A 19,686-nucleotide genomic window follows, 5' to 3' on the forward strand; every position below is an offset into this window, starting at 1 on the left:
TGCTTCCTACTACTTCAGCAGCTCTTTGGGATTACACATGCCTCCTGCAGTGAAGGAAACCATTTTTTTCTCCCCAAAATATGGCAAGAGATTTTAAACACTGGTGATGTAGATGAGTTAAGGAGCCAATTCTTCCTCATGCAAGGCAGCAGTGGTTTTAGCATTGATACAAATGAGATGGAAGCAAACACTGAAAGACTGACTATTCCAGGAGTTCAATCTGAGAATGAGGAAGGTATAAAAAAGTACTTCCCTCTAGGAAAAAAAAATTAAGATAAAACAATGGCATAGTGAAAAGGGGATGAAATAGAGGGAGTGGTGAACAAATAATTGGTTGAAAGTAGGAACAGGGACATAAACTAATATGAAGTATAATAAGAAAAATTCTTGAGTACTGGAATAGCAAAGCAAAATGCTTAAATGATTCAACTATGTCCCCTCTACTATTTTATTTTTCTTTTAGTTCTTCCCTCTTCTACTCTTGACTTATCTTTTGTGTCTGATCAGCCCACCTGTTTTGAAATGGTCTCCTGAGGGCAACTTCATCATCTTCCATTCTCTTAAGCACACTCTGCTATGCAAGGAGTGCCTCAGCAGCTGTGACATTGCCAGCTGAGATCATCCAGCAAAGTAAGAACAGCACCACAGACTAAGTGCCAGGGCAGAGTTTGCTACTCCCAAACAAAATCATCCTGCACCCTAGAGTGCAGCACAGCACATGCTGAGTTCTGAGCAGAACAAAAGACTGATTTTGTCCCTCTCCTATTACAGCATTAGGAACAACACCAGCAGTGTCAGCAATGCTCCAGTAACTCAGAGTGTGTCCACTGGACCTGCTAGCATCAACACCTGGTAATCAGCCACAGGTATAATCCTCACCGCAGTAAGGGATCCCTGAAATCAGTCACAGCCTTCATACATGCAAAGATCTGCTCATGTGAGTTATGCTGAAGAACCAAAACCAAAGGACAGGTGTAAAAAACAGAATTCCTGTTCAACTGGAAACCCATCTTGGGACTTTTTATGTGACTATAGCACTGTAAAGACAGTAAAGTCCAATATTCAAGCAAAACAGACACCTCTCGTGCTCACGTGTTTTGAACAGGGCACATTCCACATCAGCAAGAACAGCAAGAGCAGAGCAGAATCCCTTCAATATATGGATGATGTATTGCTAAAGAAATAACTTCTAGGCTGAGCAAAGCATTGCTGTTCTACTAAGGATCTTCCAATGCAAACCTGATTACCCTGTGACACAGGGAAGGTAAATGTTTTGGAGAAGAGTGTTACCAAAATGTTAAAATGGTTTATCTCTTCTACCTATACTAAAATGCTACCTAAAAATGCTACGATAGGAGAAAGTGCATAGCCATTTACTCAAACACTCAAAGGTTAATGCAACTTATATATATGAAATGCATCTTTTTCTAAAATCAGGTTTTGTCCTCAGAAGAGATTCTGGATATATGGCAATAACTCAGTGCTTTACTAGTACCCAGGCCCCTAATGCAGCAAAAGTTAGAAGGTTTTACAGATTTTGGCATGGTTGGTCCTGAAGAACAAACTCAGACTTGGGAGGGAAACTCCCTTTTTTCTCCATGGTAGGATACCTCTCCAGATGGTCTCCTACCTGCTTTCTATTAACCAAGAGTCTAAATTTCATCCTTGCTCCGGTCCCACGCCCACTTCAGCCGCTTGCTACAGGAGCACCGCAGCGGCACCGCGGATCGGAGCCACCCGCGGGACCTGGCCCAGCGGAGCCATCGCTGCACTGCTACACATCCCGGCACTCAGCATCCCCAGCACTCAGCACCCCCGACACTCAGCACCCCCGGCACTCAGCACCCCCGGCACTCAGCACCCCCAGCAATCAGCACACCCGGGACTCAGCACCCCCGGCACCCAGCACACCCGGCACTCAGCAACCCCGGCTGAGCTGGCAGAGAAGGTCGTCAAGAGATCTGATCTGAGAGCACCAGGGTAAAAATTGCCTCGGGCTAAACTGAACCGAGACCTTCTGTGCCCCACCGGCCTCTGCCGTGGCCGTGACAATGACCGTGGCCGTGACAGTGACCGTGGCTGTGACAGTGACAGTGGGGACAGCAGCGGCGGCTGTGGGGAGGCGAGGGTGGGTCAGGTGACCCACAGTGACCAATCGCAGCGCTCCTGCCCGTGGGGCTCAGTATAAAATGGCTCCCGAGAGAGCCCTGTGGGGCCGGTGTGAGGTTTTCTTGCCGGAGAAGAGCTTGGTTCATCTGACAGGTCCCTCTCCCTTGCCTCCCCGAGCAGGAGCAGCTCGGATGCTCCAAGGTTTTTGTGGACTCTTCCCACAACCCTGGACTCAGACACCTCCATCTGCTGCTGAGTCCAGTTTGGGACTTTTCTGGTCAGGAAGCAGTTACTGATTGAGGAGCACGGGTTCCACATTTACATATTTGTAAATACATCTATGTAATTCACCCTAATCATCATTATTATTACTATTTATTATATCATTAAACCTATTCTATGTTGTGGGTTTTTTTCCCACCCTTAAAGTCTTCCTCTCTTATCCCTCCCTGGAAGGGTACTGAGGAGATAGTAGAGAGCATCTGTCACTTGATTATTGGCTATAACCAGGTAACTGGTGACAATAAGCAATTGTTTAAGCTTTCCCACTAGCAAGCTGGGCAGTGTCCAACATCCCTACACATCCACTTCTCAGACTCAAGTCAAAACATACATCTGAGCCTTGCCTTCACTTAGGATTGACACTTCAGGTGCAGTGTGCTACTGAAGTTAACCATATTGTGCTGTGGTGCACGATCCCAGTGCCATTGAGAAATGCATCAATCTAAAGATGATCAAAATATTCAGTCCACAGAATACAGTACTGATCCATTTTCCTATCTCTCTACATCTCTATCTATCCATACACACTCTTGTTTCTTACCCTGAGACCTGCAAATCTTTCCTGTCTCTATTTTCTTCCTTGAGGAATACTTTCTGAAGGATTTAACATTTCTACTCAGTCTCATCTCTTTCATCATCAGACTTCACCAACCTATCTCCACAAAGAGATCTTCAGGTCAGACAGTTTCTGTCAAAACTGCTTGCAGGATTCATGTCTAGAATTCCTGTAAAAGCATAATTTTGAACCTCCAATTATGTACTAGAGCTGTTTTAACCATGTCATCTTTTCCTTTTTTTCTTTTTACAGAATACAGCTGGGTGACAAGGCTAATTTCCTTTGAACCACTTTTTTCTTCAAGCCTCACACTAGCTGTCCCACTGTTCACTTTTTAAAATCACCTATAGAGCTTGGCAGATTGAGCTGCATCTGGATAAATTAAAGCAACTCTTTATTTCTGATTGTTTCAAAACTCATGTTTATGTTAGCTCACAGTAACACATGCTCAAATCAAAGTGGTCCTGGATCAGGTAATAACATGCCATAAAATATCAACATCTGCAAACAGTTTCATGAAACAAATTTCATTCTTTTACCTATTTAGATTGGGCTAGATCTATCTAAGCCCAATCTAAGGTAGCTATAAAGGCTGCTCCTTCTACAGTAAATGGAGAAAAGAGATTATTTGCCTGAATAATTACTTTTCCCACCTGGAGACATTCTGCCTTTCTAAAGCAACAGAATTACTCTCCAGGGGAGCCACACTCTCACTGCTGACTGCAGCTAAAACCTAGGTGACTAATTCATACCATGAATATACATTTTAGACAGCTGATAGGAAATAAAATCTCATTGCTAATGATGCCTAGTGTTCTTATGATTTCTAGCCACAATTTTTCTGTGTGTTCTGTGGAATCTGGTATGATAGAAATCTAAGAATGATTTGTTTTCATCTGCTCATTCAAGGAGTTAAAATTCCAACTCTTCCTGTAACTCACTACACTGCAGGAAGATCCAAATATCATCCTTACTTTATGAAAAGATTCACACACCCCAGAGAAAAAGCACTATCACAAGGCTCCCTTCTTTGACACTCCACATTATGAAAAGAGAAGAGAAACAAACACTCACCAGGTAAGGTATTGCACAAACACACTGTGCTATTTATGCTACATATATTCAGAAGGCATGACATATATATGTATATCATACGTATGTGTATTTGTGTGTATATAGAGAGACCTACTGACTTAGGGTTAGGTATCTTGGCCAATCAATATCCAAACCTGACCAAATCAACAAAAAATAGGCCAGCCCATGATACAGATCAAAATATTTAATATGGTACTCAGAGATGCAAACAAATAGGGATTCTAAAGCTTAGCTAATATTAAGTTACTTAACCCCCATCACTTTTTATATGAGAAAGGAGAGCTCATGACTAACTACTACAGGAAGGAACATGGAAGCTATATTTGCAGCTTTTAAGTCCACACAAAATAATTTATTTAATCCACTTACTGGGTGTTGTAGCATGCACATGATTTACCAGTACAAAACATATCTGTGAGTATTACACAGTTGCATGTTAAGTGTTGAATACTACTAGAGGTATTTCTACAGTTCATACAAGGCAGGAGATAATAGAGTCCTGGACCAAACCTGGTGAAAGTTACTCATGGCCATTCCCTGGGCATCTCATACAAATTGTTCCTACAGCAGAGAGCTGATAACATGAACCTCTGGCTAAAGGATGGTGCAAAGAAGCTGCGGATGGTATTCACTCAATAGCAGAAGGCAGAGAAGGATGCCTGCTACACCTTCAGGCAACACCTTCACACGTGTGACTGCAGCATGAGCTCTAATAGTGTGACTGCAACAATCTTGGCACAAAATCTGTGCAGTGCTCACACTTTGGTCTAATGATAAAAATTATAAACCTCAACTTCGGATGTGGAGATTTTGTATTTTCCCTGCTAAGTATCAGCTGAGTTCTGTTTCCCTTACTGTGGGCAAGTCAGTTGAAGTACCCTAGCAATGTGAGTCCTGGGCAAGAGAAGGCTATATACATCATCTGTATCATACAGCCCAGCCCCTCAGGCCTGACCCATCTGTAATTCCCCATGAATATGTGTTAAGAGTTTGGATGCTTGTTTGGATTCTCCTTTGCCAACGAAGTAAAAGGAAAACAATTAAAGCCTGCACAAAGCTAGAGGTTAGGAAATTATAGTATACCCCAATCAAAGAGAAAATTACAAGATTAATTTCCTCAATACTTGTGCTTGAGCATAAACACAAGAAATCTCTTTCCCCACAGCAAGACTTCTTTTCATGTTTTTAAATTTATTTACAAATCAAATATTCTTCAAGTGGGTATATTTTACAGTATCCTCAAGAGTATCATGAACGACAAACCAAAGGGCTTTAGCTCCTCAAGTGATTATATAATCCAAGAGTTGCAAACCACTGGGATTTTACTGCATAACTCTGATGAGGATAAAAAGAAGCCCTGCATTATTAATGCTAGCTGTTTTCTTTTTTTAATTTTTTTTTTTTAACTCAAGCAAAGGCACTTACTCTGAAAGCTGTTCACTGAGAAGATGTTTGGATGATAGAATCCAGCCTTGCAAATACATTTGTAGGCTCCAAGCACAAATCCAAGGCCTTTAATTGGCATGCACTGTGAGAGAGGAAAAAAAGAAAAGTCATGCAGATGATAATACAACAATACACTCAGATGTATATTCAAGCATAAAAACATTACCAGACACTGCGAACAGACTTCTAAGAATAAACAGGCATCCCTTCCAGTTTGATGGTATTTTCTCAGTGACTTTTCCCATAGTTGCATATTACTCTAATTCTTTTTCTTGTTCGTTGCCAAAGTGCAAAGACAGCTAAATAAACCACTGATAAACCAATGAAGTGTCAAATTTGACTCTTGTACTTTGGCTCTAGGTGGGATGTCAGAACAGATAAGCTTTTTTCTAGAGAGTTTTCAGCACTTTTCCCTAGGAGAGCAGGTGGGGTTCTGATAGCTGGAGCTCATGCAATGTGTTCAAGAATGTGGAAAATTGCAACCAAGTCACCAGCCTCCTGTAGGCAGCACGTGCTGGTGACCCTGCCTCAGTGGCAACCATCCCAGAGTGGAGACTCACCCCATCAAAACAAACTGGTTACAGAAAATGGATGCAGACCTAAATCCAACCTAGGCCTCAAAAATTATCAGAGGGCTGGAACACGTCTCCTGTGAGGACAGGCTAAAGAAGTTGGTATTGTTCAGACTGGAGAAAAGGAGGCTCTGAGGTGACCTTATAGAAGCCTTCCAATATCTGAAGGGGGCCTACAAGAAAGCTGGGGTGGGGCTTTTTACACAGGTGTGTAGTGAGAGGGCGAAGGGAAATGGTTTAAGACTTGAAGAGGGGAGATTTAGTTTAGACATTAGGAAAAAAATTCTTTCCTGTGAGGGTGGTGAGACACTGGCACAGGTTGCCCAAGGAAGCTGTGGCTGCCCCCTCCCTGGAAGTGTTCAAGGCCAGGTTTGATGGGGCCTTGAGCAACCTGATCTACAGGAAGGTGTCCCTGCCCATGCAGGAGGGTTGGAACTAGATGATCTTTAAGATCCCTTCCAACCCAAACCATTCTATGATTCTAAAGAAGTAAAAAGAAATTTTCTGGGGATAATTTTGTTTGCCTTTCTGGGTTCTTGTTTTGTAATGGGAAGGTACACAGTGCTATAGTGACTGCATTTTCTTTTGGAAGGCAAGGAAGAAAAGAAGTAGCTTCTACTGAATGCTGCAAGCACAACACCCCTAGTTCCATACCCATAATCTATTCATACTGCACAAATTCTTCATATAAAATGTCCCAGGCTCATGAATCTGTTCTGCATTAAAATACTTTACTGATGATCATTTCACATACATCCAATATTCACATTGAATAAAATTCTAACTTCTGTTGTTGCTGACCATTCTAGAACTTAAAGATGAATGAAATATTTCAAACTGTTATCTTTCCTTGGTCTAGGATATTGTCCTTGTTGCCAGTTTGACAGATGTAATGCAGTTTAAAAAACATTATTTATATTGTGTTTCTTACAGTCTGTAATAATTCCATGCAAACATGTAACAAGAACCAGAACATAAGACCGTTGAGAGAAGGCAAACTTTGATCCCCCTAGCTTCAGTTTCAAACTCTGAAACTGCACTGTGCTCAACACTGTATAGAAACAGAATTATTTACTGCCTCACTTTTTTTAAGAAATTGCAGCAGTGAGGCTGGGAAGTACACTAAATATCATGTGGCCAAATATGGGGAAAATATTTTTCCTGAACAGGAAAAATTCCCCTCTTTTTACAAAAAAAAATTAACAGTTAATATACTAAGCAATGGCAGCAAATATTATGGTGATAAGGGCTATAGGTAAACTGAGTAAGTGGTTTGCTGATGTACAGAAGGGGTTTAGCAGGCAAAGTCTAAATTCCTTTAATCGGAGTTCTGTTGCCAGATACAGGGGCTTTTCCTGGCTGTCTGTGGGTGTCTGCACAAAACAGAGCAGACACATGCCACCAACTTCTGTCCTTGCCCTGGCAAGCAGCACCCTGGTTCCCAGCACCCCAGTGGCAGACCCAGAGCCTGTGTCCTGCAAAGCTGTGTGAGCTCAGCCACAGCAGCATCCACCACAGCAGCATCCACCACAGCAGCATCCACCACAGCAGCATCCACCACAGCAGCATCCACCACAGCAGTCAAGGGCTTCAGATTGTGATATATGATATTAATGAATTTGTATTCCTAACCAGTAAATTCAGAATTAAACTAAGCAGAAAGAGAATATGGGGCTAGACAAAGCAATTGAGACCTATAATTTTCCACAAAAAACAGTGTAAGCAACACAAGGCCTTAAGGAGACGAACTTCTGTCTCGGCTATAATGGAAGCGTGGGCCTTGTTCTTAAAACAAGGCACTGCCAAGGCTAAGGAGGCACCAAAGAATGCAAACATCTGCACAGAGACAACATAAAAATGCCACAACCAGCAGATAAGGAAAAAATTATGGATAGGGTCTAATTTTGCTCTGTAACAAGATAATGAAGTCGGTGAAAACAAGAAAGGTAAAGGGTTCAAGTTTGAGGAAGACTTCTTACTTCATCCAAAGACCCCCTAACAACCCCCGGATATCTCCCCAAGAGAGGACTCCGCCCAGACCCCACCCAGACTCTGCCTATCATGAATATTGTAATAACATGATGTAATCCCTATGAATATATATGTAAACCCACCCCTTTTTAACATTCATAGAATTGTAATCAATATAAGATAATTCTAGAGTTTTAGAAGTGTGCGTATGAGTGGAGCGGAGACTCCCCATGCTCCCAGTGCTGTTTTGCTCACTGCAACTTCAATCTTATTAATTAAATTAAACCATTAACAGAATATTGAGTCTCGGTCATTTTTAACAAGATCACCAAAAGCACCGAGACTCAGCAGCGCACAACAGACTGTGTAGGCACAGCCAGGAAAATATTAAGCTGCTACTAAGTTACTTCAGATTTGATCCATATAATAGATTCATAAAATCATAGACGGTGCCAAGAACTTCCCACCAAAAAAAGTAAAAAATATCAGTCTTCACATAAGCAAAAAAAGGAAGCATAAAACTGACCTGGTTTCAGATTTCATTATAAATGAGAAGCAAAGCCCTCAGAATAAAACCACCGTAAATATTCTGGAGTAATTTTTTTCCTTCATTAATGGCCATCAGCTTTTTAAAAATCATGCTTTATTTAATTCGTAAGAGCAGTGACCTTAGGTTAGAACAGCTCCACTTATGCTTGTGTTACATCTCTTATGAGCCCAGCAACAAAGTATCAAGGCAAACAGTTTAAAAAGGCAGGGTGACTATTAAGTGAGCCTTCCTCCCATACACCCTCCTTCAGGACATCACACTGCTAAATGGAATTTGTACTGCTTTAACTTCCAGGCATTAGTAATTATAAATGGCTTGGTTACAATTCAGAACAGCTTTATCATAATCTTTGCTAAAAAGATAATAATAGGAATCTGTACAATTCACAAACTACATTTATTCTAGCTGTCTGTTACCTGGCTTGCAAGTTTATACTTTCAGCTTTACAGTATTTGTATAATGTAATTACTCCCAAGTTTAACTTAGTATGCTTTCAATTATACAGTCAGCTCAGTAAGACTCTACTCATATCTCGATTCATATCTACCTTGAAGTTATCTATAAATAAACAGGCCCTGAATAAACACAGACATTTAAACTAGTTTAAAAGTGTTGTATTCTTTCATTTTTATGCTGCTTTTTGTAAAAGACAGATTTGGAAAAATCCATTATGATGAAGATCATTGTCTGACAGAATGAAAATAAATCCTTCTAAAAACATGTGCTATTGCTTTGCAGGTCTGAGCCAAATATTTGGGCATAAGAGGCAAAGCCCTTCATCAGATCTAACAGGCCAGAAATCAAGTGACAAAGATTTCAGCAGGTTTTGTATACACACCAGAAAACAAAAAGAAAGAACAAGGCAAAAATAACTAGTAGTTTGAAGGACACAACCTGTGGCACCATGTCCTACATGTAATTTGGAAACTTAGATAAGCTGCCAAATAAATCTGACCATGGCATTCTGGAGCAGAGGGTTTAAAACAATACTTTCAGAAATCAAAAGAAAAAAGACCGAAAATGCAGCCAGCTTTGACTAGAGTATTTGAAGTTTTTCAAAGAGCACTTTTCACAATCTGTATTTCCACATGCAAACAGCAAAGGGATTGTCTCCCTTTTCTAAGTTCGACTGTGTTCAAAGAATGTAGTATGATCAAAGTCATGATATAAAAATCTTAGCAAAAATAATACAAATAAGCCCACATTTCTTTGCTCTGGTTTGGGGCAGCACATAAGGAATTTCTAGAAAATACTGTGTACAGAAGAGTGATTTTGTGCCTGGCACATGATGGCAGCTGGAGCAGACCCTGAGAGATCCTTTCTGATCCTGTTTACCATCTTGTCAAGCACACTCATTTACAAAAATAAATGAAAGAAAAGCCAGACTGACATTCTGCCTGCTGAAGTCAATGACAGCTCTGACACTGAAGCATATTTGCACTGTTTTTTTTTTTTTCCACAGTTGCAGCCTGCTCAGAAGTGAACAGTGAGCACATCCATACATCCAAATGCCTGGTGTATCCATCACCTGAGGGTCCAACACTTGCCTTCAGACAGCTTGGGAGGCAGCCAGCGTCTCAATGACATTATTCTTAAGCTTTTTCTCTTCAAATACAACAGTTTGTATTTATAAGACACGGATGGCCACTTCATGGTTTACACCAAAAGGTTACTTGGTGGGACCCTGTAGTTTTCTCCTATCTTCTGAATGCATCAGTGGAGTTAATTCTGATTCACAACAATGAACTTACAAGTACAGTAAATTGTTTAAATACTAAGAATTATTGTTTAAATAAGAGAAAGCTCAGCTCAGAGAAAATGTAGCCACAAGGACAATATTTGCTGCAACAGTTTGAAGTTTCACTAAAAATTCCTTGCCACTTTTTATGTGAGTTTTCATTTTTCTGGTATTGTTAAGCCATGGGATCAGACTAAATACTAATGGTGAAAAGTCTTACCTCAGTCACACAGACAATTATAAATTACAGTTGATCATTAAATTTATGATGTCTGCTTTTTTATTAATCTTAGCTGTCATTCAGAGCACTCAGAAAATGAAATGCGTTGCTTATGTTACCTCATTTTCTTCAGTTACTACTGACAACCTACAAACAGAAAAGTCAAATCATCCACAATCCAAGAAGGAAAACACTAAATTTAAGAAACTACAGAGTCTTTACCTTCTATTTAACCCTTTCTGCTATGTGAATCAATTTGGTGACCAGGCTATGTCTGAGGACATATAGGATCCCCTTCTGGTTCTCATCTCCATCAGTCCCAAGGTACAAACCTAATCAGCCCACTGTCGGACAAACATGACAAAAATTCAAGCACTAGCAGGAAAAAAGATGGTGGAAATGGAGCACTTTGCAAAGAAACGGAAGAGAGGAGATAAGAAATTTATACAGCTTGTGTACTTGCTTAAAAAACAGTGGGAGTACAAGAAAGGTGAATTTGGTACTATTCAAAAACAGTGTTCAATGACAGCATTTGAAGACAAGTTTTTCATTACTGCTGAAGATACCTGTGCAGGCTGCAATCAGGGTACTTAAAAAAAAAGGAAAAAATAAAAGCCATATTTTTAAAGGATAGATTGGAATTGTTATTGGTAACCTGAATATAATTTTAAAATACATCAAACTTGTCTTCTGATTAGCATGCTAAACAACAAAATTACAATTTGTCCTCTCCTTGAAAATCCTACATCAATTACAGGGGAACCTGCTAACAGACACCAAAGGGATGGATAATTTTATGGCCATTAAGTAATGCAGTGTGATTAATTTGAAGGCACTTTCTCATGGCCAGATTTCCTTGGCTTTGAGAATAAATTAATACATATTTTTAGAATTGGCACAGGCTTGGCTCTGTGTTCAGAGCAAAGTCTAATTCACTCGAGTAGTGTCTTACCTGCATTGAAGAAAGTTCTTTTCATACTGAATCTTTGCCTCACACAACAGCAAGACATACGTGATCACACTGGAAAAGGTGTGAAAAGTTTTGTGCTTGTTACCATATACCAAATATATGTAACTTTTTCAACCTACTGCATGATTCCAAGCAGTGCAGTAAGGGTGAGAAAACTGCTGTATAAGGAATGTATAAGGAACAGTGTGACTAGAAGGGCCAAGCAAGTGATCTCACCCTGGTACTCAGCCTTGGTGAGGCCACACCTCAAGTACTGAGTGCAGTCTTGGGCACCACAGTATAGGAAGGCATGAAAGTGATGGAGAGGGTGCAAAGAAGGGCAACCAAGCTGATTAGGGGTCTACAGAAAAAGCTCTTACAAGGAGAGGAAGAAGGAGCTGGAGCTGTTCAGCCTGGAAAAGAGAAGGTTGAAGGGAGACCTCATTGCCCTCTACAAATACCTGACAGGAGGTTGTAGTGAGGTGGGTGCTGGCCTCTTCTCCCTAGTGACCAGTGATAGGACAAGAGGTAATGGGTTCAAGTTGTGCCAGGGAGGTTCAGATTAAATATTAGGAAAATTTTCTTCACCAAAAGAGTGGTGAAGCATTGTAACCAGTTGCCCAGGGAGGTGGTGGAATTGCCATCCATGGGGGTATTCAAATAAATGGGGAGATGTAGCACTTTTGCAGATGATTTAGTGATTAAGGTAGTGTAGGACTGATGGTTGGACAATGATCTTGAAGGTCTTTTCCAACCATGATGATTCTGTGATTCTATTCTATGATTCTATATGATGAGGACATCTTACTAGACACAAGAGAATGCTCTTTGAAATGCCAGTCACGAGAAAAGCTTTAGCTGGCACTGCTACCTCCTTAGACATCAGGTAACAGTATAAGAAAATGCATTAGGAAACCAGGCTATAATAATTTGATGTTCCTGTTCCTTGGCATTCACTCCACTTTTAGGACAGGTTGGCCCATTTTTTCAAAGGGTTTTACTACTCAGGACTGCCAGGAGTCTTGAGTTGAGTCCAACTATGTGAAGTTGGATAAATGATGCTCCTAGTCACAAAATAATTTCTTACTGAAATTCTATTTGTGTATGTTGTGTGAAACATGACTGAGAAGACAGCTGCATAAAGGATCTGAATTTTAATATCCTTGCTCAATTTTGCAGCATTCTTTCCTTTTATTATTAGTGCAGCAGTAGACAGCAATTGAAAATACCTATCTCACTGGTACTTAAATAAAGACACAGGATTTTTTAATCAGAAAATGGGGTATGACATGGTCTGTTAAATGAAACTGTTTACTTGTTGGTCATCAGTAAAACAAAACACTTAGCTAGGTTCTGTCCATCAGTGGGATACATTTTAGAAGTATATTTCTTTCATGCAAGAAGACAGTCAAGTCCTGCAGCAGTGTCCAAAACTTGATCAATATCCTTTTATTAATTTTGCTTTATTCTGGACTGTAGCCTCTACATTTTGACAATATGTCAACTCATCAAAGAAGCTAATCTTCCTTACAAGATAGTATCAGAATTCGAGTTTGCCTGCTTGTCAAACATATTTCCATTTTCCAGTCACAAGGCTCCCATCCTTAAGGTGGGGGTGTCCCTCAGAACTGAAGTTCAGAGCAGTTTCTAAGTTTAACCTATGATATGAGCTCTGTTAAACAACAAATTCTTGAGTGCTTTCAATCTCATCCCCTAGCTTCTTTCACAATTTAGTCTATCAAAGAAAACAATGATTTTTTGACAAAGCCACCATGATCATTCCTCCTTTTGCCCAAGAACACTGCAGACCACTTTCTGCCAGACCGCTGCTGTACAAGCACTATCACAGTTGTATCACAGTCAGAAGTAGTAGCATATTATTGCCATCAGAAAAAATTGCCCCCAATCTCCCACTACTTGGCAGTACCAGCCTCACATTGATCTTCACAGTTGGACTCAATGATCTTGAAGGCCTTTTCAAACCAAGGTGATTCTGTGATTCACAGCTTGGAGCTGCACATTTTCACATTACAAGATGCAAGTCCCACAGAGGTGCTGTATGTCCCACTAGCACCATGAAAATAGATCACTCACTATTTTCCAGCTATTTGGTAGTTCATTCATCCTCTTCTTTAGCACTAGGCAAGCACAAGGGTTTCAAAAAACGTGCTTGTGCGAGACACAGTTATACTTTTGGGGTAACAAATATGAAACAAAAAGTTGTAACTAGAGTATGAAGGAGCAATATACTTACTACCTGTCTAGTTGCTTACTGCTTCTCATTCAGGACACAAGTGAGAGACCAGCCATGAGGGTAGGCCATAAAATCCTGTTTTCTTGCTCTAACACCTGCTTTCTTCTTACAACCTTTACGAGATTTGAGAGAAAATACCCTAATTTTCAGCAGTAACTATCCTATAGGTAAACCTTCACTTCTAGGTCTAAAGCTAGGCAGAAGGCTGATGCTCCAGCTCCCTGTAGAGGCCACTATATTCAAGACAGACACCTTGAAATCTTCTGTCCCCCTTATGCTAAAACTAGATTCTTACTTTTTATCCAAAGCCAGTGAAGTTTTGATGACTTACATGTGCTCTGCTATTGCCTTCTGGGGCTGCAGGGTTTGGCCATGAATATAAATTCCACGGAAGTCTCTCTCTGAATGATTACTTTTGATGTTTAATGATACTTCTATCTGCCCATCATTATTTTTCCCTCAGGTATCCACTCAGCCCAAAAAGGCTATTCCTTTGCCCCGATGAGTAAAATCCACTTTTACCTGTTCTGCTCAACTCCCATTTCCTTCTGAAGCTGAACTTCTTTATATAGGAAAGTCTCCATTTAACATTACAAAATCCACCCATTATAAAGATGTTCTCTGAATCTCATGGTATAACACCAGCTTTGATATGGACCTACAAGAAGCATTCTTATTTAAAAGCCTGAGAATAAATGATTGTGTCTACACATGTATATGAAGCAAATTTACCCCTGTCCTGCCTAAAACAGGAAACCCTTGTGTTACAGAGACCTCCTGTATCCACAGAAATTTTAGATGGGTGTCTGCTGGAGCATCCTAGACTCACAGGTGTGCCACAGTGGCTTAAAAATCTCAGTAGCAGCCCTCCTCCATTGTGAGATCTTCAGCAGGACAGCTTTCTTCTTGTACAGATCTGAAGCATAACTAACCTTTAGCACAAAGTATAGACACATTTAATTACTCCTCAAAGATGTACAACAATGTACACATCAAAATGAAAACTAATTCTAAATCTAAGATGGGAGGATTAAATAACCTAAAACTTTTAGTCTTAATTTGTCCCTCAGTTCAGCAACACACCATTTTTTAACCAAGGTGCCAAACTGGCAGATGGCTTAACCAACTCAAAAATTAGTTCCCTGCTAACCCCAATGGCAGATGGCAACACCACAGAGATACAGGAAAGATAAAGTTCTTCCAGCCTGCGGAAGGAAGCAAAAGCAAAGCATCAAGCAATCTCTGGAGCCAGAAGCTCTGGAATTTTATATTCCTTCCCCTGGCAGAGTAACTACTGATAACACTATTTGAAAAGCACGCAACTGCAGGTTTGGACACCAATTTCCAATGGACCATTAAGACTCTCAGAAAATTTAGCAAGTTTATCTGCAATGCGATTATTTCTTCCTGAACTACTTCCAAGTATACAGGGGCAGAAAGGTAACACTAGCACACAGGAATCAAAGTGGCCTTCAGGCAGGAAGGTACATATTACCCACCAATTCTATTTAATGATCTTGCATGAAAACAGGAGCCAATGAGTAACAAGTAACGTGGTATATCCATTGGAGAGAAAGCAAGCTATTATACAGCAGCTGCCAGGAGCTGGTTCACAGAGCATGATGGATTGAATCTTTCCTGACATTGCTAAAATTAAAAGGAAAATTGTTTTCTATTATTAATTGTAGAAGTGTACCCCTTGTAGGAGGACATCGTAGATCTGTAAACCTCAGCAGGCAGTAAGATGCTTGGGAGATTTTGCCTCAGACTCAACCAAATGTCAAGTTTACCTTGCATCTGACAGATTAAACCCATTTGATTGGAAGCACTATACAATAGCACCAAAGACCTGCCAGCTATAATGTGGTACACACACACATGCACAAAAGCCCACTCTCACTCCACATCATCTCACTTTTTAGCTCTCACTTCAAAATCACATGAAGAGGCTGCAACACAGTTGTTGTTTCTATGAAGTGGCAAGTCCCTGACCAGTGAAGCTAAAACCAGGACAAGTGAAGGTAGAAAAAGGTCCTGCCCAGAATCACAGGTTTTAGTTGGCAAATCATAGATACTACAAAGGTGACAATAGAAAAAAAAAAACCCCAATTCTCACATTAAGAGAGAAAATGTTTGGTTAGGAACTTCATTAACTTGCAGTTTATAGAATCACAGGATGGTTTGGGTTGGAAGGGATCTTAAAGATCATCTAGTTCCAACTCCCCTGCATGGGCAGGGACACCTCACACCAGACCAGGTTGCTCAAGGCCCCATCCAGCCTGGCCTTGAACACTTCCAGGGAGGGGGCAGCCACAGCTTCCTTGGGCAAACTGTTCCTATGTCTCACCACCCTCACAGGAAAGAATTTTTTTCCTAATGTCTAAACTAAATCTCCCCTCTTCAAGTCTTAAACCATTTCCCTTTGCCCTCTCACTACACACCTGTGTAAAAAGCCCCACCCCAGCTTTCTTGTAAGCTCCCTTCAGATATTGGAAGGTTTCTATAAGGTCACCTCAGAGCCTCCTTTTCTCCAGTCTGAACAATACCAACTTCTTTAGCCTGTCTTCACAGGAGACGTGTTCCATCCCTCTGATAATTTTTGAGGCCCTCCTCTGTGGCCTTCCGGGAGCTCTGTGTCCTTCTTATGCTGGGGACTCCAGAACTGGACACTCTACTCCAGGTGGGGTCTCACAAGAGCAGTGTAGAGGGGGAGAATCACTTCCCTTGACTGGCTGGCTGTGCTTCTTTTGATGCAGCCCAGGACATGGTTGGCTTTCTAAGCTGCAAGCACACATTGATGGTTCACGTTGAGCTTCTGGTCCACCACCAACTCCTCCTCAGAGCTGACCACCATCCTACCAACCTGTATTTATTGCATCTAAACCACTGACTTCATTAAAAACAAAAAACCCCTTCCTGAAGGTAAATTGCACAAACATATTTCTGTACCCTAAGTGAACTATGTATAAACCATCCAGGCTTGAAGACAAGAGGTTCTGTAGAGTTTTCTTGATTCTGAGGCAAGCACATATTGCACATTTGTAGTGTCATTGCTTCATAGATTCCAGGAAGTTTGTGGATTCCACATACAATATAATACAGTGAAATAAGGAAATACAAAGAAAAAAAAAAACAAAGAAGGAACCTTGCTCACTAAAATGTAAGCATTATTAAAGTATTCTGACATAGAGAAGGTTACTTGACAATCTAAATTGTACTTTAATTTTGCTACAACTCTTCGCTATCCTCATTAGCTCATTTGAGACAGGTATACTTACAATTACCCCAGCCTGTAAAGAAAACCCTGTTAATACTGGCAGTGATGTTGGTATTGGCAGAGCATGTTATAGGCACTGAAGTTAATTATATTCAAACTAAAGTAAATTTGAGAAACGCATTTGGACATACTCAGCATTTGGCTACTTCTCAAATTATAATCTACTGTAAATGCATAACTTTATTTCCTCAATGAATTTTTATAGGCTTTTGTTGGAACAATTAGCATTTTTGTGAAGGAAAAGTTCCCCAGATTGGGGCCAAATGTATAAGAGTGAGGATGCAAACACCTCCACCTGCAGAATGCATCCTCCCACCAGCAACCAGGGGAGGGCCAGTGCCCCTTCAGCACCTCCAGCTGCCACAGGTAAAGGGAAAGATGGGCATTTATATACTGCACCCATCATGCTTTTTCTCATAACAGTTTCCACAGCTGGCAGACTGATGACTTTAACACAGTAACACTACTTGCAATGGCACTCTTCAGGATCGTACAAAATTTTACCCAGGTATTCATAGAAATTATTAGTAGCCTGAAGACTGTCTCCCTCCCTAGAGATATATTACAGGCTCCTCAGCCATATCTCATAATGAACTCCGATTATAAAACTCAAAAAAAAAAAAATAAAATACGCAGACAGTGAAAAAAAAAGACACAAATTATACTGAACTCAGAATTTGAATTAAAGGATGGTTTTTCTATCAGAAATTTCTGGTTTTAATATATAAGAATATAAAGCAAAATTTCAATCTAATATAAACATGTAATCTGGGCTGGAGAAGATGGCAACAAGTCTGCAGGCAGAAGGAGGATCACTGGAGGAGCAGAGAGGGGCTGCAGCCCAGCCGGGTACCGGGCTGCTCCCCTTGCTTTTCTGCACTGAGATGAACAGAGCTGATACGTGCCCTCAAAAAAATGTCAGTTGAACTAGCATTTTTATGAAAATCTCTTTCCATCAAAAAACTGTAGTTAAGCTTCTCTTATTTTAGTTTCTCTCATGTCAAAAATAACAATACAGAAGAAGGGGGGAAAATTTAGTATATTGTATTATCCCAAGGACCCCATCCACTATCGCATTCCCTCACATTCCTTCCCCAACCTCATAATGTCTAAATCTTCCAGATAAATCCATTTATCCTCAAAGACAGTTGCGCTGCTGAACCTCAAACTACAGCTGAGGAAACCCATTTGAAAGGCAAACCAGCTTTTAGAGGTCTAATGTCAAAAGGAGCTGAAAATACACAGCAGTTTATAAAAAAGAACAGTTCTTCAGGAAATGATTAGTGGTTATTTTCAGAATCACAATAGCATGCTCAGAGCTGCACAGAACAAAAGATGTATATTATAACAGGTACTTGAAAGACAAAATGAGAAGGGTTCAAATCTTTTGTCATGTACCTTTGTTTTAAATAAAAAAAATTCCAGCAACTCCAGTGCTTCCAGTCACTTCATTGAAATTACTGGCTGGTGATGCTAGAATCAAATGTACTTTGCTTCATTATGCTTTTATACTTGAATATGACCTCAATTGCTTTAATATAAATTGTTGATATTGCAAAGATGTCATAAAACCTAGGGAATGAAGACCACTGTAGCATCAAGAGCCACCTGCAGTGCCAGTTTCCAGCAGATTCCAGAAAAATCAGAAGGTAGGGCAGCCTTCTTGCTATTGCCCATTAGCAAATAACACTCATTTAGCCATGATTTCCCAGGTCCTCCTCAAATTCCAACTATATCAGTGAATACTTTCCTAAAAATATTCAATACTCAAATCCATGATCAGTGCCAGGGTGATTATGGACACAGCCTGAACTTCACAGATAGGACTAACAGTGAGGCTCTTTCCAGGAAAACCAAAGATCCTTTGAAATACCTATTCATACCTTCATTAAGATTACAGAAAAATCTGGCTCAGAATGTAATGGTGTGCCATGGCCTGCCTCACATCTTTCAGACAACCAAAACAGCTATTAGGTTTCAAAAGTCCCATCTCAAAAATGCAGATCCATGGGCATAACTTCTCACAGCCCAGGGACACCTTTTCCCTTTCTGTAAATTAGCTGATTTTCAATGCAGCAGTAACTCACAGCTGAAATATGAGATTCTCAGTGTTTCAGTTATCACCCAGAGTTCTCTATATAGACAGCAAATTCTCTATTTACCTCCCACCATACTTTTAATCTCCTAACTTATTCCCTACCAGTTGGGAAAGTCCATCTCACTCCATGCACAAGCTCAATTTGCTTTTTCCCCCTCCAGCCTGCATCCCTGTTTGCTTCCTGGGGAGGTTTCTCTACCTTTACAACCTGAAACAGTTTCAATTAAAAGCCTCTCTTTGCTGGCCTACTCCACATACTCTTTTATTCCACTTCTCTTTCTGGTCTAAGACACTTCTTAATTTACAGAAAATTTGGGGGAATGTTACTAAATGTTTTTAGGCCAGCATCCTGGCATTCACATTCATTATACACGTCCTTAACTGAAAATGTCAGCAGCTCCTTAGAAATTAAAATTGCTAGAATATTATTAAGAACACGCAGATTTCAACCAGGATGTTTATTACAAAATTTCATTCTTTAAAATAATTTTGCAGAATTATAGTAAATATTGTCCAAACAAATTGCCTCTTTTACAGAAGACACTACCTTCAGGATTATTTTATTCTCA

At 40.3% G+C, this 19,686-nt stretch overlaps 1 protein-coding gene and 1 long non-coding RNA gene across 3 annotated transcripts in view; one reads left to right on the forward strand and one right to left on the reverse strand.

Annotated features, from left to right (window-relative positions):
• GPR158 (G protein-coupled receptor 158) overlaps positions 1-19,686 on the reverse strand; it is a 181,054-nt gene that overhangs the window by 95,929 nt on the left and 65,439 nt on the right. For both annotated transcript variants that reach the window (XM_071735003.1, XM_071735002.1), the window contains exon 3: positions 5,468-5,570. In XM_071735003.1, coding sequence (XP_071591104.1) covers positions 5,468-5,570 — 103 coding nt within the window. The remainder of the gene's footprint in view (positions 1-5,467; positions 5,571-19,686) is intronic.
• LOC139793677 (uncharacterized) lies at positions 2,178-3,348 on the forward strand. Its single transcript, XR_011724711.1, has 2 exons — positions 2,178-2,386; positions 3,200-3,348. It is a non-coding gene; the product is annotated as an uncharacterized lncRNA (long non-coding RNA).

The sequence above is a fragment of the Heliangelus exortis genome, chromosome 2 (genome assembly GCF_036169615.1).
Source record: "Heliangelus exortis chromosome 2, bHelExo1.hap1, whole genome shotgun sequence".
Taxonomy (NCBI): domain Eukaryota; kingdom Metazoa; phylum Chordata; class Aves; order Apodiformes; family Trochilidae; genus Heliangelus; species Heliangelus exortis.